Here is a 23,695-nt window from a genome sequence, read left to right on the forward strand (position 1 = left end):
TAACACAGATTACAAACAATTCAGGGAATTTTTAAATGAAGAGATGTTTCAGCTATACATCAGTCTGCCTTTTTTGCTTTTTGGTTCTGAAATATTTTTCTTTCCTAAGGTGCCCTCTTTTGTGGTCTGGTTGCTACTTGGTCTCCTTCGTTTTCTGCAATATTAAAAACACAATTAAAATAATAATTAAAAAATGTAAAAGTATATAGAGAAAAAAACAATTAAAAAGTAAAAAACTACTGCTCCCACCCATTTTACCCCTTGTCCTCCACAACCAGTTAAATGGTGAAAGCCTGTCCCAATAAGAAGTCATTTGTCTGCATAGGAAAAGGGGAACAGACGAAACTAGCCTGAGAGCAGCCATCAAAACAGCTCTATCTTACATCCTCACCAAACATGCCAACAGACACCCCCCCCCCACCACACACACACACACACACACTGATATGAATCTTGGATACACATGGGAGAAGAACATTAGTTTTTCAAATATCCTGGTAATGAGTTTCAGGCCCCCCCCCCCCACCATGTCAAACAAATTGTGGATTCCACATTGAAATGCGGTCCACATATTGGCAATGTTGATAGTTGAGGTTATACTTGAGAATAATTTGCAATAATAATAATAATAATAATAATAATAATAATAATAATAATAGCAGCATCAGCCACAATGCAGAGTCATTTACAATGGCTCTTCTTGGTGGTGCGGGTGCATGACTACCCAACCTGGAAGTACTTCTCCCAACTGGGTGCTCCCCAGATGTCACACTAGAGCCATCAGTGGCTACAAAACCTGTTGATGTATGCAAATACATCAACAAGTTGAGAAAGGTTGATTTATAATATATAAAGGCATATAACCTCCAGCTCCTTATCTATAAATCCTGGCCTGGGGTATTACAGTGTGACACACCTTATACAAAATGAAGCTTTGGATTAAAAACAATCTTGGCTTATCCTGAAGGAGACAGTGCCCTGACCATAGGGATGTAGAATTGTTTTGGGTTTTTTTAGTGCAAAGATACATAAATGTTAGCTCCCGTGAATGAAGGACTAGCATGCAAACACTGCCAGAACAGGAAGGAAGTGTCTGAAATAGCAACTAACTCCCAGATAAAGCATGAAGGAAATTGTGGGTGTGAGCCTCTAGGAGGAAGAATGGAAGGCCACCCCAGAACAGAACGGTGAGGACTGGGCTTGTTTTGCATCCCTTTTGGTGCATAAACCATGACAGAAGAAGTAGCATCCTATAAAGCCAAGTCATTTCTTAACACCATTGAACTCCATCCACTGGTTCTCCTCTATCTCTTTCCTGATTCAGTCTGCAGTTTCACCATTGACTCAAACATCCGTTTCTTCACTTCAGTGGCCAGTTTGTTTCGAAGCCCTGTGGGTGTGTTTGCCATCTCCTCCCTGCGTTTAGCCATTCCCAGTGAGCAACCAATAGCTACAGTTGTCGAAGTAAGCACTGGTTGCTAGGTGGGGCTTCCAAAGACTTTATAAAAACCAGAAGTCCTAGGCTTAGTCCCTCCAGTCTGTAGTTTTCCAGACTAGACAATAATATTTCTGTGAGTTGGGGCAAGGAAAAGGTATGGCCTCTTTAAACATTGTTTCTTTGTTTACTGTTCGATATGTAACTGTGTAACATTTTGTACTCTTTCATATGTGATTTTTCCCCCAGCTCACAATATAAGAATAGAATTGTAGCTTGTCTATGTATGTCCAGTAGTTTGTCAGTTTTGTGCATTTCTGGTCAGATTGGGTGGGATTGGCAAAGCTCTTAAAATGTCCAAACCTAAATGCCTGGCTATAACAGCAGCTTTATATGCATTTGTCTTAAGTTTGTGCAAGCTAAGGTTTTGTTTTTTTCCCCTTTTAAAACTGAAGTGCTCTGTGCTTATGTTTGTTCATGTTACCATGGAAAACAGGATTATTATTAACCACAAAAGAGTGAGTTAAGAGGGAAAATATGTGTTTCCCGTGTATGGAAACTTACCCAAACAAGCATCCCCTGTGGTTATGATAAGGTTGCTTAAGTGTTTCGGAACAGCAGAGTTCAGTTCTTTTAGACATGAAAACATTAGCAGCACATAATTTTTTTAAAAAAATATATGAGCTGCTTTCTATGAAAGCAAAGAAATTAAAGAGTTGGTTGTTTTTTTGACACGTAAGCAGCAACTCAGCAGCATGAGTAAGCACTGCAGAATTCTACTTCTAGTTGGTTCAAACTTTCCACAGATACTTTCAAAAAAGAGGGTGAGGCTGTTTCCTCCTCACTGGTGGTTTCCTTTTAGCCACTAAACATGTTTTTCAAGATTTTTCACCACATTGTGGTCATTATGTGCATTTATTTGTGGGAGTTGTTATGAATTCAGGTTGACCCCAAGAGTAGCAGTACTCTTGCAATAAGGGAATTTTAACACATTTGATAGGTACTTTTATGCACATTTACTGGCAAGAAAGTATATTACCAAACTCAAGACAATGTGACTTTGCTTCTGTGTAAATATGCTTGGATATCTCAAATGATGCCCTTTCAGATATCATCCTTCTAACAGTCCTTAGGCTGGACATAGGGAATCTGTGGCCTTCCAATTGTTGGCTATGCTGGCTGGGGCTGAGAGAAGCTGGAGCCAAAAACATCTGTATAACTATAGATAACACACTTCTGCTTTGCCCTGTTGCATTGTTTTAAACTTTCCGGAAGCATTGCATGTGATGTGTACTTTGGAAGCTGAGGGGCTGAATGACCCGCCCTTTTCAGCACCGAATCGGGACCATGGCAACTACATGCTGCAACCCTGATCTGGCCTTTCCACAGTCCAAAAAGGAGCTGCAGAAAGGGCGCCATAGCTGTTGGCACTTCAACTTTTTGGCACTCCTTTGGCTCTGCATCATCTGGATGCCATGCCAGAGGAGCACCGTGATGCTGCTCACCATGCAGTGGGGTGTGTGACATCAAGCCAGTATGAGGGTGGAGTCGGGGCATGCATCGTACGGACGCCATGCTCCCACTCCACCCTGATGCTGGCCTTTCTCACTGGTTTGTAAAGGTTATTGGAAACCTACAACAAAATCATTACAATTATGCCAAAAACATAATTGTAATGTTCTAATGCCACTGAGATGCCACTGAGATGCCACTGCCACTGAGATTCATGTGTTTACTATTTCCTACAATATGTAATTGTCTTGTGTGAACTAGACTGTTTCCAAAATTCTCTAGCTGGGATCATAAGAACAAGTTTTAAGTGTTGAGTGTGGCAATCTGCATCCAGTGCCTGGAAGTTTCCTCCCCCAATGCCAGATGCACTCCATTTCTTCAAGCTTGATAACAGTGTACCATGCTCCCACCAATATCTTAGAGGAGTTCCTTCAAAAATTGCTAGCTGTTTTTTTTAATGAAACTGGATGGAGGAAATTGGTCTCTCATACAGTGCCAAATACTTCATGAGAAAGGTTAAAAAATAGCTAACAGAAATTTTTAGTACATTTACGTGGATTGCATTCTTGCATATCTTCATGGGTTACTAGTAGGAACTGAGGTATCTACATAAGAGTGTTGGATCTGGTTCAACTTAGATCTGGTTCTAGCTCAGCCAGGTCATTTGGAGAAAGTGGGTCTAAGCCTTATTTCTTTCTCCATTAAATGAAAATGTAGATTGTTTTATCAGCCGTAAAACCTCAACTCTAGAGATGTAGGGGATCAGATCCATAAGAAAGGACATAAGGATGAAATAATCAAGTAACATGCCAGTGTATCTATTATGAAGGTTAGAGTTAGCAGATGGGCACTTCCAGGGTTTTTGAAACCATGATCTGGGTTGTATCCACACTAGACAATCATAACCGTCCATAACAGTGGACCATCACACAATTCTAATTACATAGTTTTTTGTGGGTTTTTTTTGGACTATGTGGCCATGTTCCAGAAAATTTTGTTCCTGACGTTTCACCAGCATCTGTGCTGGCATCTTCAGAATGCATTCTCTGAAGATGCCAGCCACAGATGCTGGCGAAACGTCAGGAAGAAAATTTTCTGCAACATGGCCACATAGCCCGAAAAAAAACCCCACATAAAACTATGGATGCCGGCCATGAAAGCCTTCGATTTTACAATTCTAATTACCTCACCAAACTATAAATGCCAGGATTTTGTAGGCTGGAACTGTGACAATAAAAATTAAATCAAACTGCTATAATTTTGTACAGTCTGGACACATCCCCAATTACCTTTGGACTCTTCCTTTACTGCTGTAAAAGTGATGCATTGACTCATTTATGTGCTTCCTTAAGTCTGGGCAATAGGATTCCTCTTCCTTCATGGAAGCAGCATGCAAAAACTGTTCACACAGCTTCTTCTAGTGCAGAATAAGAATGCCTTCAAGTAAGATTCATTTAGAGACATCCTGGGAGAAGTGGTAGGAATGGTCCTCTCATACTGTAGCTCTTGGAATGTCCATAATATAGAAGGATGATTAAAATGAATGTACAAAGGTGATTCAGTAACATTTTGTTGTCGGCCTTGTTTTCTCCCTTGCAGAAAGCTGAATCAGCATGGCTATGGTGCAGGAATTTCTGAAGCAGTCCTATTTTATGGACAATGATGAACCACAATATGTGGTAAGAGCTGTTCCAAGGAATTTGGCTAAGATCTTGTACAATCTAGTTGAACATAAAATTGCATTGGTTTAGCAAGAATATTCTGGTGGCCATCCAGGTTGCTGTTCTGTGTCATGGGGAGGGACAGAGCTGTGTTGTGTGCCAGCTGTTTGTTGAATGGTGGGATAAAGGGAACAACTTGTCTAAGGGGCTGAGGGTGCCTGCAAACAAGTGAAATGTCCAGTTGTTGGCATAGCTTTAATTATACCAGTGTAAAAATTTATGGGGTCAACATAAGTCTGCAGATGACTTGAAGTGACACACATTGTTCTGATAGAATTCCATCCCATCCCATCTTGGTGTGTGTGTGTATGGGGGTGGGGGGAATGGAACAAATAAGATATGTGACAAAATGTTGCAATGTAAAGTGCTTCTATTTGGAAGCCAGATAACCCGTCATGCTCATTTCTAAGATCCTACATTCCATGCCATCACTTTACATTTCCCCTGGACAGTCAAAATGTTGTGCTTTTGAAAATGTTCAGCCCTCATTGCTCTCCATGCTAGGATTCCCCCTGCCCCTAGTTCTGCAAGGAAATTTACTATTAGTGTGTATCAGGAGTGCAAATCCCCAGCCAACATGGCTGGTGGTGGAGGGGAATGAAATATGGGAGCTGTTATCCAAAGCATCTAAAGGGCACTATATTCCCTGTACCTGGTATACAGGGTATTGACACAAATTGATTTCATGATACTAGTGTGATAAGTCAAATATCTATCTAAACTGTAGGTTTACATAAGAATTATAGTATAGTGAACAAAAGTCATTCCAAAATAATGATAGTGATAATGATAACAACAAACTTTATTTATACCCTCCCTTTACCCCAAGATTGGGATAGTCTAAACGAAAAAAAAGTATCCTTCAACAATCATGGCCTAAATCCAATTCCTAGTCCTAACTAGAGTAGTCTCATGGAATTAAAGGTATTTACTTTTTTGGGAGATAGGCAGAATGTTACTCAAACAAACAAACCAAACCAAACAAACAAACATTTGATTCTATAAATCTGTTCTAGTTAGGACTAACTAGCTAGTTACCAGTTAAATACTAGATTTAAGCTAATAAAAATTAGATGAAATAAGCCAGTACATCTAAGGAGATAAAACCCTGTATCATATAGTCTATCTCAGTTCGATAAATCTGAAATTATCCTGTCTTTATATTCATAATTTGCTGAAAACAATGCTTTAAAATTAATGTGAAATCAAAGAGCAGAGGAATGCTAAGTAATATATGTGCCTCCAGATACTGTTGGACTTCAGCTCCCACCAGCCCTTAAGTGTGGTTAGAATTGCAGTCTAATAATGTCTGGAACTCCACAGGTTTCCCATGACCACACACAGAGAGAGAGAGAGAGAGAGAGAGAGAGAGAGAGAGAGAGAGAGAGAGAGAGTTTTCATATATGGAATCAGTGGCATCACTGGGGGGATGCAGGGAGGTTCAGTCTGCACTGGGTGACAACCTAGAAGGGGGGTGACACCCAGTCAGCACCCCCACCAGTGACGTAGCCAAGGTCCAGACCCCCCCTTCTGTTAGATACAATGAATGATATGTGCTGCTGCGCCACTGTGCCCAAGCCCCATTATAAGGGTGACACTTAGTCTGGACACCCCCTTCCCAAAATCCTGGCTACATCCCTGCCCCCACCCCCATTCTCAGACTGCTGCACATGATTCTCCATCCATGCGTGCTTCTCAATCCCCATGTACACTTCTCCGTCACCCATGCATGCCTCTCTGTCCCTGCTCATGCATGCATGCTGCTCCCTTTCCCACCTTGTCTGCTCTGTCCCCCAAACACTGTCTTGTCCTTTTCCTTATCAGGAAAAGGATAGGCTGGCTCGGGGAGAGAGAGTATGCGCTTTCCTTGGAAGCCCCACCCCTGAAACTCAAACAAAAGTCTATTCCCATGGAAGTCCCCCCCCCCCCCCAATGCACTGGGTGATACCTGGTGTGGAATGCTACTGTGGAACCTTCCATATTGCAATATGCTATTGCAATTAAAAATGAGATGACAGTTCCAGTTGCAGCATTCAAATGCACAAATAGGTTGTTCTCACAGGCTGTTGTCTTATTTTTCAGCTTTGAATTAATATATACTTTAACTGCCTGGCTCTAAGGGAATATTTAAAGGAGGGTAGAAAGCTAAAGCAAGTGATGTTTCTAATTGATTCAAATTTAATTGCTTTAGAAAAATTCAAAAACTGGGTCAGCTGTCCATGCTTATCCCAGTTTCAATCCTTCAGCTGATGCTGCCGCACTGGACCAAGCCATAAATGCCAAAGGTAAGTTGAAAAGAATGAAGTATGTAAATGAGGAAATGAGCTTGGGGCTCAAGGTGTTCTGGCAAGAAGAAATCAGTTTCAGCTCTCACAAAGAGAGCTGTTCCTGATTGGGGCATTTACACTTTTCTGGTGTAGCTTCTTTTGTTACATGTCCCCCTCCTCTTTTTTGCAATGTTAAAGGTAGCAAATTTCTTTTCTAAGCTTTGTAACAAGTTCTGTAATGAAATACATACTGCAAACTTTCTTGAGGGATTATGAAGATTGTAGAGTGTTTCACAAGATTCCATGGCAAATCTGATAGGGCAAAGGCAGGTTTTGCTATATGATGACCAAAAGAGAGCAAGCTAAACACATATAACTGAATGGCTTAGCTGGGAGTATGGAAAAAACCTCAGTTATAAAGGGACTTTTTTCATTAGGTCCAAAAATGTTCATGAAAACAATTCAGCAGTTGCAGCTCAGACTTTATTCAAAGATCAGCATTATAATTCTGTAAAATAACCGGTTGAATACAGTATTATGTTGTGCATTATGGATTAATCCTATGAAGTTTACAGTTACAAATAATTTGCTCCTCACATTTCAGGAGTTGATGAAGCAACCATTATCGATATTTGTACCAAAAGAAACAATGCTCAGCGGCAGCAGATCAAAGCTGCCTACCAGCAGTTAAAGGGAAAGGTACTGTCCCTGAAAAAAAATCCTCTTATAAAGTATCTTGTCTGTTTGATGTTGCCTTTAGCATTCTGTTATACTTTGGGGGGCTGGAGTGGAGTGGGGAGAAATAAACTATTAATCTGATCATAATTTTTGTGATCAGAATGGGGCCTTCTAAAGTTAGTCATATGGCACCTTAGGTGTGGGAGTTAATGTGGTTCAGGTGTGGGAATTGTGTGATTCTGGGTTGTCTGTGATGTGTCAAGACCTGGCATCTAAATGGAGGGTCAAACTTCCAGAAGTTTACAGAATATGCGATTCTCCATTTTGAAGCTATTCTTCCCTGAGAATGGGGAAGAAGAAATTTACTACTACACACAGTAGCAACTGAAATACACAAAGTACAAATAATATATTTTCTCCACGGGGAAGGACAGAAACAATATTCTCTCCAACCAAAAGACACACAGAAGGTGGCTTAAACTGATGGAGAATTTTCTTCTTAAACTAGCACTTTACCATCCAAGTTATTTTTAAATGGCCATTTTATATGTATGTGGGTTTCTTTTCTTTCACAGCCTTTGGAAGATGCTTTGAAAAAAGCACTCAAAAGCCACCTGGAGGATGTTATCTTGGCTCTTTTGAAGACTCCAGCCCAGTTTGATGCTGAGGAACTCAGGTATTCCATGAAGGTATGTTATCTTGCGGGACTTGGCTGGGCATGAACCTGAAGGACAGCTGGTCTGTAACACTACTATTAAGATTGTACATAATTGTGTGTGTGTCATTACAATCTTTGGGCTTTTCTTGACTCCCACTGGGGCCTTGATTTGGCTATGTCAGTTTTGTTTGTGCCCACATTCATTTTTCTTTGGAATCGTTCAAGTTCTTCTTGTATGGAATATGAAGACATTTAAAAAAATAGATTCTTATAAAAAACTGAAACAAAATAATTCTCTATTTGCACCAGTCAGAATCAATAGGTACAGCTATAGCTACATGGCGAAGTTTATTGCTACCTGCATGCCCTCTGATGAGGAGCCTGTCAGAAAAAAAAGAGGTGATGACTCTAATTCAGTACTGATGTGTTGAATACACAACAATTCAGATGTGGACTTTTTGGCGACAAGCACACCAGTCCCTCAGTTGGAATAGGTTAATCTGTCAATTTTTAGTTTTCTCTATTTGATTTTTTTTAAAGACATAACTCAAATTCATTCATATTCATTCATAGAACATGAGGTAGGCAAGTATGGTGGCAACTGGTGGCCTCTGATGTCAGCAGTGTGGTGAACTTGAAAATTTAAAAGTGTTAGTTTCCAGAGTTGTAGTGCAATCTTCAAACCACTACACCATGCTCTCACGGTTGGCTTACATATGGAGATTTTAGAAAAACCAAATATAGGCCCTGTACAGACAGGCCAAAATAAAGCTGCCTAGAGTCACTTTGGAGGTATGCTGTTAAAATCCTAAGAGTCTGGAAGCTGCACCAATGCCATGCTTTAGTCCTAAGTGCTGGGGCGTGGCTTTGGTGCAGCTTCTGGACTCTTAGGATGCATACCTCCAAAGTGACCAGAAGCAGCTTTATTTTGGCCTGTCTGGAAGCGCCGCCCCTCGCACGTCACGATGGTGCCCCATAGAGCCCGTCTGTAAAGCACCTAGGTTTATTGGAAGCAAAAGGAAAACATGACTCAACAACATTCCTTTTTAAAAGATTGTAAAATGTGCCCTTTTACGTCATTTTAAAATATTGTCTCTCCCAGTGAAAATTCCTTGTAAAGCACACTGTCAAGATTTTTCCATTTCTGCTGCTGCTGTGATTCCAGTATTCCTCACTACTATCTCTGCAGGCTAGGGCTGCTGGGATTTGGAGTCCAAAAGCTTCTGGATAGCCACATGATTGCCACCCTTGCCATAACACATCACCTATGCTTTTTTTTAAAGGGTTGCCTTGTAGTAAAAGAACTGAAGCAAAAAATATGCTCGCTCTCTCTCTCTCTCTCTCTCTCTCTCTCTCTCTCTCTGGGAAGGCCCTGATTATTGCTGATGCACTATGATGCTCAAAAACTGTGATTGTTATGCCTTTATATTTTTTGCATTTTGAAGATTAAATCATTTTAGAAACAAATAAACAAACATTGATTTACTATTGAAACAGGGGCTTGGGACTGATGAAGATACCTTAATTGAGCTTTTGGCATCAAGAAACAACAAACAAATCAGAGAAGCCGCCAGAGCATATCAGGAAGGTAATTTACTCTTCAATTCTTTTTAATAATGTAATAAAATATTCCTTTTGCAAGGAGGAGAAGAGATTGCTCAGTTGGGCAGTTTTATTTGCTGATGGCTCTGGTCAGGATGCAGAACAAAGAGTAAATTAAGTGTCTGGCTGCTAAACATAGTCTAGTTTTTCTCTACTGATGATAATGGGCAAAGTATGGAATCAGAAAACCATGGCAGCTGCATAGTATTTATGAACAAATCTTACTCAATCCTGAGACAAAACAATTTATTTTAGGTAGTACTAGGTCAGAGAGCCAGCATAGTATAGTGGTTTGAATACTGGACTTGGACTTCAAGAAACCAAAGTTTGAATCCCTACTCAGGCATGGAAACCCCTGGGTGACCTTTGGCATGTCACACACTCTCAGTCTCAAAGGAAGGCATCCCTTCTAAACAAACCTAGCCAAGAAAGCCTCATGTTAGATTTGTTTTAGGGTCACCATAAATCAGGGGGGAAATGATGTGACAAAACGGAAACAATGAGCTACTAGGTCTGTCTATTCACCATTTCACCAAATGCACAGAAAAAAAATGGCTGAGAATGCAAATCATGTCATTGAATAGAAAACAAAAATAGCCTGGACATACATTTATGTTTGTAAGTAGTAGTAATCTCTTTTTAGACACCTAGTTTAGAATATTATATTGGCACATACTTACCTATTTCCACTGAATGTGTACACCCATTCACAGAATTTCTGATGTCTCCCAACTTTTCAAAAGAAGACAGAACTGGATTTTTTCACCTACAGTTTCCACCATTGGTGCATAGGTCTTGTCTCTGCAAATAAAAACAAACAAACAACCAGGACTCAGCAAATGCAAATGAGAAACCACTAAGTGTCAGAGGCTTTCCCAGAAAACAATGATCACCAATTAGCAGTCACTAATCCTCTTTTGCATATCCTCCTACCCTGAGGAGGCCATCAACAACAGAACAATACACAGATTAACATGGGAATCACCCCTCCTCACCCAGGGTCACACAGTATATATATACCCACTCTCTTTCAGGTTAGCATTCTCTGAAGATGTCAGCCACAGATGCTGGTGAAATGTCAAGAATAAATTCTTATGGAACATGGCCACGTAGCCCAAAAAACCCACAGAAAGCTAAACACACACATTGGTTACAAACATGTGCACACTCATCATGGAATACATCCCTATTATAGATAGTGGGACTAACCTCTGAATGAACAAGCATAGAACTGCATTGTAAGACTCCAAATGAGGTCTTCAAAATCTTATTTTTGTTCTATGCCTTCAAGTCACCTCTGACTGATGGCAACCCTATTATAGGGTTTTCTTGGCAAATTTTTTTCCAGGAAGTTTGTCATTGCCTTCCTCTGAGGCTGAGACTGTGACTTGGCTGAAATCATCTAGCGGGTTTCTCTGGCTGACCAGAGATTCGAACCCTGTTTTCCAGGAGTCCTAGCCCAACACTCTGACTGGTACACCATGCTGGCCCATCTTCAAGATGCTGCGAGGAGTAAAATATCTAGAAATTGTGTAATTGAGAGGCAGAGTCACCTCCCCATGATAATTTTTTTCTTTAAAATGTTTATTTTGATTATTATTTGTACTCTTTTCCAGTTTTTAAGAGAGATCTGGCCAAGGACATTGTATCAGACACATCTGGAGACTTTCAGAAGGCTTTGCTTGCCTTAGCCAAGGTACTCTGTTCCCAACAATTTACACTTCTATGTTTTTTTGAGAATAATTCAGGATAATAATATATCACAGGTAGCAAAGGTCACATTATGAGGCTCAGTCTTAACCTTCTGTGGTTTCAGTCTCACTGGTTGGACAACCCCACAGTGGACAATCCCCAAAACACCATTGCTTGGTTTTCCAGTATTTACATGGTTATTCCCCTCTTTTAAAATGTTGAAATGCCTCCATTGAGTCCCAGTTACCCACAGTAAGAGCTTTAGGCTACAATATGCTGTCATCCATGGTCCTGTTCTTTTGTCTTTCATAGGCCTGAAGCAGACAGGCCAAAAGTGTAAGCTTCAGGCTGTGTTGGGGGTGTGACATGTACATAATGCATACCCTGAATACAGCTGGAAGCCATACCTAGGATGCCTCAACTTGGAAGAGCAAGGACAAAAAGGAGCAGCGAAAAGCTGCTATCTGGTGGTGGCTGGTTTGAGGACTGTGGTGGTGGCCTGGATTGGGACCAGGCACATGTGGTTGCTACTGCCCCAGCATGATCGGTGAGCGGTGTGCCCATGTGCTGCTCTTTTGGGCCCATCTGCATAACCCCATAGAACCACAGAGTTGGAAAGGAGTGAAAAGACCATTTAATTCCCACCTCCTGCCATGCAGGAACACAAAATGAAAGCACTCCCCAAAAAATGGCCATATAACCTCTGCTCGAAGACTTCCTAAGAAGGAGAGTCCACCACTCCCTGAGGAAATCTATTCCACTGTTAACTGCTGTTACCATCAGGAAATTCTTCAGTCATTCAGATTATGTTGGTTTGTGGCCTAGTCTCTGAAGCAGCAGAAAACAAGATTGCGCCATCTTTTACATGACAGGCCATCAACTATTTAAAGATGGCTATCACATCACCTCTCAATTTTTTCTTCTCCAAGCTAACCATATTCCGCTCTCTAAACTATTTCTCTTTACAGTTTTGGTTGTCCTCCTCTGGCTGTTCCAACCACTAAAACATGGTCCCTAGGGACTTTTCTGAAATTTGATTTGATACTGAGGGCTTAAAGAGACTCCTCATTCACTATGTATAAAGTGGTAAAAGTGAGCTTCAATTTCTTGCAGGGTGACCGTGATGAAAATCCTCATGTGAATGATGAACTGGCAGATAATGATGCACGGGTGAGAACAGTCTGTGTATTTTGACTACATTTTCTGTGTCTTTGTATGACATCTTCATCCATGTCTATGAAAATGATCAATCTACCAAAGTTATCTCCTCCCTGAAACAAATCCACTCCTAAGCATATATATCTCCCCCATCTTGACCTCCCTTACCTGAAATAATTAGATTGATTGAAAATAGGAATGTGCTGATGTTGAGAGAGGCACAGGTCATCTTGGAATGGTGAAATGACTTGTTGCAGATTTGCCAGTTCTAAAAGATCTCACCTCCAGTTTGAGATGGAGACATGTGGGAGGGTTCACCCCAATCAAATTTTCCTCATTTTGTGTAAAATGTCTCTCTACAAAACTAATAGCTTTCCTCTTTTTGAAGCCTACCACACATGCACATAAAGGCCATAAAGGTAGACAGATTGGGACAAAAATACAAAAGTGTTCAAGGCTATGACTGTTAGAAGTCCATGCAACAAAGATAAGTTATCTCATTTTTCAGTTTTGTGTATATGAAATCTTGGTTCAAAAATGCATTAAAAATGTCACCATTAAATTTTTTTTTTAAAAAAAGGCATTGGTCATTTCACTTCTACTGGAGGCTGGAAAATCCTGCAGTTGATGAAACTTTTTTAGTGTGATGTTCAGACAGCTTTTCTTATCAGGGATGAGAAAATTAGTGACTATTATTTACTTTCCTAGTCAGTAGCACAACTCACTCATCTTACAGTTCATGGTAATCTCAGGCTTTGGGTAGGAAATGGGGAAGGATTTTTTTTTCTTGCATGTTGCCCAGATTGACTGAGAATGTCTGTTTTTCACTTTTCCTGGACTTGTGTCTTAATTATCTCTACATAAAATAATAAAGCACATGCCCAACTGGCACAATTTTAGAAGGTCCAGAGAAAATGGGCATCTAGAGTAAATGTAATCAGATGTGCTTGCAATTAGATACACTGGGTGTGCATGGGGATATACCTGGTAGAGGTGGATCAGTTCCTGCAAATGGAGGATATGCTAAGCCATGATCTGACCATTGAAGGAGCCCAGTGTGGCATGAACAGGCAGGCAAAGACCTTGGTTGAAAGTATTTGCCTCCTTATCACGTATTTGCTAACTTGGCTAAACTTTTACATAATGTTGTACTAATACTTTTGCTAAGGAATAATCAGAACACCAGACCTATTTTCCACTTCCTGAAAAGTATCCACCAATACTCACAATAACAATGTATTTATAAAGGCTGTAACTCTATGGATGCTTATTACTTCTGTGTGAGCTTACATTACGACATACCGTTGAATCTATTGGTGAATAAAAGTGAATTCTTGTCCTAACCAGACTAATGACAGGAGAAAATACCCTGGACTAGATTAATGTTTTTAATTGTTTATTACTGTATTTTCTGGCGTATAAGACTACTTTTTAACCCAGGAAAATTTTCTCAAAAGTCGGGGGTCATATTATACGCCGGGTGTCATCTTATAGGGCTGAAACTTCCGAGCCGGACTGGAGAATCTGCGGTCGCTGCATATGGTGGGGGGAGCTCAAAAATGGCCGTGGCCACATACTCTCCATATGTGGCGACCGTATGAAAGCAGCAAGGGCGGCGCTGTACAAGTACGGTAGAAGAAAATCTTAGAGACAGGGAGGGCTGGGCAAGCAGAGAGAGCTGACCAATCCAAGCAGGCTTTGTATACAACAAGGTTTCCTGCTAAGTACCTGCATGTCATATGCATTTGAATTAAAATTACCATGTTGAAATCAAATCTGATTTTGTTAAATTTTTATTTGGTGTGCGTTGGAAGAGGGGGAGTCTTATATGGCGAGTATATCCCAAACTCTATATTTTAACTGGAAAAGTTGGGGGTCGTCTTATACGCCCAGTCATCTTGTATGCCAGAAAATACGGTATATTTCTATCCCATTTTTTTCAGTGCTCAAGGTGGCTAATAAACATTAAAAAATAGACTGAGAACATATTTAAAACAGGTTATAAAGAAATTAAAAATAGATTAGATGGTGGAATTATGAACATCTATATTTTAGTGACAATAACAACAAACAATAACCAATAATGCAGTTTAAAAGATCTGTTTGAAGACATGTGTCTGCAAGCTTATGCTGAAAGCAGCAAGAATAGGAACTGATTACAACTTTTAGGGGAGTCCATTCCACAGTCTGAAAAAACATAAGAGGAAATCATTTACTGCATGACTATCAACTGGGCCACAGCCATAGTTGGTATTCTTCTGTTTCATTTAAAATGAATCATTCTGTTTCCAGGGACTGGCTGCAAATAGAAAAATGAGTATGGAGTGAAGAGTGTGAGCTCTGAATTGAGAAGGGGTGTGTGTGTGTGTGTGTGTGTGTGTGTGTACACACACACACACATATATATATCAAGTAGAAGCTCAGTAGTTTTAGATCTTTTCCACACTATACAGCTATAACACTGATATCACTTTAACTGATATGTCTCTATCTATGGAATCGTGAGATTGGGAATTAGTTGAGGCACTAGAGCTTTCTGGCAATGACTTACAAATACCTTACAAAACTATCCATCCTGGGACTTTATATGGTGGAGCCATGCCAGGTAATATGATCTCAAAGTGCGGTAATTGTGTAGTGTGAAAGAGATATTAATCTGTCATCTGCAGCTGGGGATAAGAACAGAGTTCCTAGGGAAGTGTGATAAGTTCTAGATATGGCACTTGAATTTGATTCTTTTGTGCATTTTGTTGCTTTTAATTTACTCTGATTATTGTATATTGGATTTGTTCTACATATTATTTGTTGTTTTATTACAATAGGCCTTGTATGAGGCTGGCGAAAGGAAAAAAGGAACAGATATTGATGTCTTTATTAAGATCCTCACTACAAGGAGTCTTCCACACCTCAGAAGAAGTAGGTAGAAATCAGTAACTTCTATGGTGGAAAGCTGTTATTTTAAAGTTATGTGCTTCACATGCAAGATATGATTAAAAACACAAAATGATACTGTAGCAGAACTGTAGCAGAACCTGGGATAATATTCATTTGAAGCCAACCAGTCAAAAATAGATGATCTCAGGAAATGAGTACCATATGTACTTAATTATAAGTTGACTCCATGCATAAGTCGAGAGCAGGTTTTGGGGCCAAAGTTGTGGATTTTGATATGAGCTATGGATAAGTCAAGGGTAAAACTCAGGGACATGTAACAAAGGATCTAAAGGATAAAGCAAAGGAAACCGGTGCCAAAGAGCTTAGAAAATTCCGCACAATTGTTTGTGTTCACACTAAAGGCTGAATGGGTGAGAGAGTAGAGGTGGATCAGTGCTTCCAGGACAGATTAAAATGTTGCCTTTTACCAGGAGATTATTTCTTTTTTAAAACTAAGAGTTAAAGTACAGCACTTATATTGACCTGTAAGTCGACTCTGTTTTTGGGGTCAATTTTAAAATGAAAGTTTATAGACTTATACATGAGTATATATATATATAGTGTATCCCTACTGAAATTGGAAATGCACAAGCCCCTCTTACATTACATGGGAAATCCTTTAGACTCAGGTGGGCAATACATGGGCTACAGTGCCCAGGAACAGCAAGATTGCTTTCGTATCCTTATCACTTTTCTTGCCCTTGTTTAACTTTTAGTCTAAAGAGGTAAGCAATCCAGGACTCTGGTGCAGGAGAACAGTTTGGCAGCCTCTTGTATCATCAAGAGCCATGAGAACAGCAGACTGGTTTTGGTCACAACTGTGGCAGTGGCAGTTTGGAAGCTAGGTAGCCCCTAATGGAGTGGGGCCTAACTGATCCTCTGCCCCTGGAAAAGTGCTCATTTGGGCTGTAAACTACTTTGTTCTGCTTAGGACACATTTTACATCCATAGGAATATGAATTTATCTAATCAAAAAAATAAGTGCCGTTTGTGTGCTCTCCAGGGGGCACACTTGTTCTTTGTTGCCTCAGAGAGCAAGACTAGAACTAGTGTGGACATTTTGGGGAAGCAGATTTTAGCTACCTGTTAGGAAATAGAGATGTTAAATCTTCGAAAATTATATTTCGCCAAGGAAACAACTAATAGTTTTATATTTTTTTTCTTTGCTGTGAAAAATTGTTGAAAAGTGCAGCAAAACTTGTGAGACTTTTGTGCAAAAAATGGCATATTCTGTGTCAGAAACTTTACTTTTCAGAAAGTCTTGTTTTCTGCACAAAAATATGCATTTCATACATAGTAAGTCCAAAACAGGAGATTTCTACCTATCTAGGATTTTCCTTGTTAGGGTTTCCTGTCACTTGAGAAACTGGTTTTGCCATGTTTTTGAATACTTTTCTCCATCCCTAGTGAAAAAACCCTAATAATAAACTGTTGGACAATGGGATAGATTGCTTTGGAAGTGGTGGGACCTCTTTTGTTGGAGGTTTTTAGTAAGGCTGTGACCAGGGTCCCTGATCCAGTTTGGGCTCTGATTTGGTAATTCAGATCATGCCTCAAGATACTCCAGAGAAATCTGGACCCAATCCACTCTGAAGCCTAGATCTGGATTTAATGTGGGAGTCTAGATTGACACTTCTCTTGGGAAACTTAGGCAGCTATGATGTTTCTGGTTTCCCTTCCCCACAGGCACATCTGGGTGAAACTTAGAGGCATGGTAGACCCTAAAAGGGGATTAACTGAACAATTGAAGACAGGGAACTTCAGGAATGTTTGTGTTTTTGTTTTTTTCCAAACAAACATTGCACAATTTGTGTGCCTATTTTGACTGATGCATTAATTATGCATTAATTCAAGATTGACAGGTTACTTGGGAACTCAATTTCTGAATGAACAAACAATCCTCAGACTGGGGGTGGAGTAGACGGAGCATTATAATGATTGTAACAAGAAGGGCCTGACTAATTCTGAAGCATATCAACACTAGAGACATGGAAAGTTGAAGAAAATGCTTTTTAAAAGTGACTCCTAACAGACTAACACAAATACACCACTTCCTAAATGAGAGTCTCTCCTACTCAAAAACTGGTAGTTACTTCACCAAAATAAATGAATAAATTTAAACTTTAGAAGCATTTCCATCTGCTCCAAATTTCCATTGTTCATACTTTCTTTGATGTTCAGCTTTTCAGAAATACACCAAATATAGCCAGCATGACATGAACAAAGTTCTGGACCTGGAGCTGAAAGGAGACATTGAGAATTGCTTGACTGCAATTGGTATGTGATCCTGTTCCACTGATGACTCATCTGCTCCTTAATTATTTCCCTTTTGTACTAACAATTGCCAGGTGAATAAGGCTGCAAAGCTTGATAAATACCCTCTGTCTCAGATGATGTGTATGGATTTTCTCTGGGAGTATGTGAGAGACAGAAAAGTGTGTGTGTGTGTGTGTGTGTGTGTGTGTGTGTGTGTGTGAAAGAGAGGGGTATCCCTGGCTGCCTTGGATTCATGCCCCAATCTCTGGTGACATTTCTTTTTTCCGTCTCATTGATTGTTCACTCTGATGGTTGATGGAACATCTTTTTAACTTGCCTAATGAGTCAACAAATCAAGATATTGTGCATTTAGAGTTTTTGTCTATGTTTGGTTTTTCTGATCTTTGCTGGTTTGAACATTGCTGTGTTATTCCTGGTTGACTGGAAGGTTTGTAAATTAAGGGACATCCTTCCAGCAGTTACGAAGCATTAGATCATTAGTCCTTGTCACTTATGGGAAGAAAAATTTGAGTGACAGGGACCGGGGAATGACATTGACAAAAATAAACCTTTTTAGCATTCAAAAGGATTTTTAGCTTATGCTCATTTATCTGATGTTCTATTAATTTAAATGGAACTTATTTCTGAGTAGATATGCACAGGACTGCATTACAAATCATTAAAAGAGGAATAGGAAAACAACTGTGGTTCCAGCAGTGATAGGTCATCTGGGATCCATTCCAAATGGACTGATAAAACATCTCAATGAATTACCATAGATAGGATCACAGTAACACATTGCAAATACTAGTCTGTCTGTCTCCGTGAGAGCTACAGTGGTGAGAGTTTGTAGGGGGACAGGCAAAATATCAGGGAGGCATGGCAAAGGCTTCTAAAATAGTTCCATACTGTCAAGGCAATAGGAACTCTCTACATGTAATAAATATCTTGTGGCCACTTCTTGTGATGAAAAGTAACTTTGGGAGCAGACACATCTGGGAGAGAGAAACTGCTGCATCTTTTTCTCAGTTGCTAGCTGTCAGCTCTCAATCCTGCCTCACCAAGCTGTTTTTCTTCTTTTTGATAGATTATATGTTAACGTTGGTCATCACAAAATGGCTAAATGTCCCTCTCCCTTCATTGCTTCCCTACCTGAAGGTGCTGGCTTAGTTCTGCAACATGATTTTGTGTTGTGCTTAATTAACTAAGTATTGAAGTTGCCTTCTTCAAGAGCTACATGTGTTCTGTTCTACACATTTTGTTTCTCTTCTCCTGTCATAAGTAACCCCAGTTCTGTTTCATTTCCAGTGAAATGTGCCACAAGCAAGCCTGCTTTCTTTGCTGAGAAGCTGCATTTGGCAATGAAGGTAAAACAAATTTCACTTGTGCGATAGGTAGGGGAAATTCTGCTCTAAGGGGTATATGTGTATTCTGACTGTAGCTCAATTTTTATTTCCATGTGCACAAAGCCAAGAGAGATAGAACAAGTTATTCATCTGGCCTGGCCTGTCATGGATGGTGAAATTTAATCTGTATAGCACTTCACACCAAAGGTTGAGAATATTAAACAAAACTCAGAAGTCAGACTCTCAGGATTCACAGATCCAACAGCAGATCTGAAGAAGCAACATTATAGGGAAAAAGAATACAAATTTGAGCCAAACTAATACACATATGTATATACATTTGTGTGTGTAGTATATATATATATACCAAAGAAGGACTGGGCCTCTTGTTGTCCTCCAGATTTTCTTGGAAAATCCTCATCAGCAGTAGTCATCAGGGCAAAGGGTGAGGGATGGTGTTGTTGTTGTGATAGATGTATACTGATGTTTGTAGTACTATTTTGGAAACAGCTCTCTTCAAACTGATTTTGAAATATTCCTCTCTGCTGGAGTCCTCTTAATTGTCTGTTGTCCTCTGTTCTCTTGACATCTGAAACTGGAAAGTCTAGATAATAGTGATAACAATTCTGAAAATCGAGAATATCACAGGACAGAGTTAAGGCAACAATAGCCCAAATTAAGAGTGATGCAATGAGTTTATTTTCATTTTTTAACAGGGTTCTGGAACACGCCACAAAATTCTGAACAGGATTATGGTGTCTCGTTCTGAAGTTGACATGAATGAGATCAAAGGTTATTACAAGGCAATGTATGGCAAATCCCTTCCACAGGCTATTTTGGTAAGGAAATGGTTTATTTTAGGTGGCTGGTTAAAAGTCTATAACAAACTAGATGAGATGGCTAAGATGTCAGGCTTGGATTCCTGGCTTCTTACTTGATCCTTTACCGAATGTGATCTCCATGTCAGGGCTTTTGCTCACCCAGATTCTAATTTACTTCTGGTCTTAAACAGAGTGTGAGTAGAATCTTTCTCTCACAAAGTCTCATGGGATTTCTAGTCCTGTGAGACTTCCCCGTATGATCTGGCATGAGGATCATGCCAATTCTAATTCTAAATCACTGGCACTGTATCTAGATGACGCAGTGCCAAAGGAACACTGTAAAGCTGTGGCTCTGGTGGGTATGGCACCCTTTCCAGGGTGCAAAAAGGAGGCAGCTGCAGGCCAACCATGAGAAAGCATGGTGCAAATACAACCCTTCTGGGAGGTGTCGGCATAAGCCTTTTTTGGATAATGACCCAAGTCTCTTTAAGGGAATGTGGGATTTCCAGTCCACACATTTTAGGTGCATGCTTCACTTTTTGCAGCAAAGTTGAATGCATATTTATGAGTGAAATATTTTCATTACACATTCTGTCTGGACTTCCACAAGGATTTTCCAACATGAAAGCTCTCTGTCTGTCAGCTATGGAGTTCTTCACTAAGTTTTCAGTGGTCACATTAGAACTGATGTGCCTTTGGTGTAATTATTGCTGGAATTAGGTAATAGATGCTTCCCGTTTGTTGACTAAGCCTATGGGAAGGGAACTGTCTAATTAAAAAGAATGTATGTGCAGCGCTGTGTAAATTTACAGCTCTATATAATAATAATAATAATAATAATAATAATAATAATAATAATAATAATAATAAACTGTGGAAACAAGTACAAAATATTTAATGTGAACATGACCTTAAAACAGAAGCACTAGATGTAGGGGTGTCTTTATTTTGTTGTTAACAGTAATGGGCTGTCATATTTTGGATTAAATGGTTCTTTTTCTCTTCCACATGAAGGATGAAACAAAAGGTGATTATGAAAGCATCCTGGTGGCTTTGTGTGGTGGCGACAACTGAGTCTCATGTCCTTCAAATGCCTTTCAACCACTCTGTTGAGGATATCATTCCTTTAAAGCTGAAGCTGTTACATATATGAGCATGATAATGTCTATAAGCAGAGAGTCATCTCTGAAATAGATTAGTGTCCAGTTTTTGTATCTTGTAAAACTGTAGCCTAGGAAAAAATAATTCTTATTCTTCATGACTTGTGTTGCATTTGCTTTTTTTATATATTATTATCCAAAGCCAAAGAACATATTGAGAACAACTGTATTTGCTTTTACAATCGAAGTAAAAGGTACAGAACTTGCCAGAGCAGGTCTAAGTAACATTCCAAATAAAATTAAACTTGTCATCTCTACTGTGGTGCTTTATTTCCTCATGCAGGTTTGGTTCTTACACCTGTTGTTTTTCCTTCAGGTAAATGAGAGTGACACAATCATATCATGACTGGGGCTTTAACACTTGCCACACCCATGATATTAGATGTTCCCCTGGCCCCACCCTTTGATCCTCCATGGTGTCTTCTACATCATGGGTATTATTATGAATGGCCTTAGGTGGGGCTAGAGGTATGCAGGGAGTGGAACCACAAGTACAACTCCCAGGTTATCATGTGCAGTCCCTGCAAACATTTGATGGGTGAAGGGATGGGAACTTAAACATGAGAAAAGCCTCACCATAGTATATTATTAATAGCTTTTTCCTCTATCCTTAACCTCACACACCAAGGCACTATTATTCCAGCTCAGTTGTCCTGGTTCACTTGTCTACATCACCTCCTTTCATACCAAGCTACCCTATGTCAGCAGCAAGATTTTATCCAAGTGAGGGCACAAGGTTACTTGTGGTGGTTGTGATGGTGGTCATCATCATCATCATCATCATCATCATCATCATCATCATCATCATCATCATCCCTTGCCGTTTCTGTAAATCTAGGATTCAGAATTGAAACAATGTACTTTAAAAATACAAAGATAACATTAAAATGGCATTAAACTATTAGACAATTTAAAACATGCAATTAAACATGTAAAAAAACAGTGTAAAAGCAGTACAGTTAAAATGGTATAACACATTCCTAAAATCCCTATCTTTAAGTTCTCAAAAAGCTGTCAGAATAATAAAAATATAGTGGGACCTTGTTAACTGCTGGGGTTTGGTTCCAGCATCCCCCATGAATAACAAAATCTGTTGATGTTCAAGTCCCATTAAATAAAATGGCAGAGCAAAATTGTGTCCCTTACATAAAATGGAAAATCAAGGTTTACTACCAGGAATTTATACTTTTTTTGGAATATTTTTAAGCTGTGGATACTTGAATCCTTGGATAAAAATCCATGTACAGTGGAACCTTATTATACGCGAGGGATCCGTTCCGGATCCCTCCGCGTATAAAAAAATCCGCCTATGCTCGAGCCCCATTGTTTCCAATGGGGCTCGTGTGCGGCGGCACGGCGGCGCGGCGGCGCACGAGGCGCAACGGGTGCGCGCACCCATTCAATTGAATGGGACGCGCTACCCCTTCTGCCCCGCGTGCGCCGGCGGCTTTGAGCGCCTATGCTCAAAGCCGCCTATAAAAAGGCAGCGTATGCGGAGGCTCCACTGTATAAGGAGGGCTGACTGTATGTTTTCTAGTCAAGAGAAGGACAGCAAGGAGGAAGTCTTCCTAGGAAGGGAGTTCTTGAACCTTTGGGCAGCCACATAGAAGGGTTTCACCAGTGGTGTCCTCACAAGGAGAAAGACAGGATGAAACAGTGGGTGTACACTTGGCCTCCCTCAGGCCTGCTCCATTCCTCTCCTCATGAGGAGAAGGACTGGATGGCATGTGAGGGGATGGACAGACTGAGTGTCACCTGGTGCGGGCTGCACCACCCCCCACACACACCAGTGATGCCGATGGCCCTCATAGTGAGATATTAATAGCTATTAAGACAGCAAAAAAAACCATATGATCGTTAAAGATATTTTGGACTTGAATTCCTAAAATCTCCATGGCTAATGTCAAGTGATTATAGGAGTGATAGCCAGCCCAGCCATCTGGATGGTGAAAGCTTCCCCAATCTTGTATTAAAGGTGATACACCAACTAGCCACAGTAGTATCACTGGCCTTCTTTCCTTCTTTGGGATTTTTTTTTCTTTTGTTTTCATCTACAGCATGAATAATTTTGTCCTTAAGGCCCTAATTCTTACAGCTAGGTTAACACCTGGAGCCATGCACATGCAACAGATAGTTTAAGGTGCTTAAATTAAGGATTGGCTCAGAGAAAGGCAACAAAGAAAAGCTGCCTGTTTTGCAGTGCAATTACCTGCACATGTTCTAGGCTTCTTTACTCTGTAATTATAAAACAGGATGTTAGGTCCTGTCCTGCCATGTTTATTGGGGTAAATAAGTCCCAGTGTTTCTCTGAGTGCTATATGTACTTCATTCTTCTGTTTTCCATGCTCACATTTGTTTCAAAGAATGTATTTGTCAAGGCACACAAAGACACTTCTGGGATGTTAACCTGAGGAAAAGTTTCCAACATTTTAGGATGCATTTACCAATGTGACAG

The 23,695-nt window shown here is 40.0% G+C and overlaps 1 protein-coding gene across 1 annotated transcript; it reads left to right on the forward strand.

Annotated features, from left to right (window-relative positions):
• The first annotated feature begins 1,494 nt into the window (after positions 1–1,494).
• Positions 1,495–21,497, forward strand: ANXA1 (annexin A1). Its single transcript, XM_089490707.1, has 13 exons — positions 1,495–1,592; positions 4,547–4,626; positions 6,860–6,953; positions 7,540–7,634; positions 8,189–8,302; positions 9,769–9,859; positions 11,490–11,569; positions 12,679–12,735; positions 15,546–15,639; positions 17,839–17,934; positions 19,222–19,280; positions 19,976–20,098; positions 21,095–21,497. The coding sequence occupies exons 2-13, from the start codon at positions 4,561–4,563 to the stop codon at positions 21,152–21,154; spliced, it is 1,029 nt and encodes a 342-aa protein (XP_089346833.1). The 5' UTR covers positions 1,495–1,592; positions 4,547–4,560; the 3' UTR covers positions 21,155–21,497.
• The last annotated feature ends 2,198 nt before the right edge of the window (positions 21,498–23,695 follow it).

The sequence above is a fragment of the Sceloporus occidentalis genome, unplaced genomic scaffold (assembly GCF_023333645.1).
Source record: "Sceloporus occidentalis isolate IW3139 unplaced genomic scaffold, rSceOcc1.0.p SCAF_1, whole genome shotgun sequence".
In the NCBI taxonomy this organism is placed as follows: domain Eukaryota; kingdom Metazoa; phylum Chordata; class Lepidosauria; order Squamata; family Phrynosomatidae; genus Sceloporus; species Sceloporus occidentalis.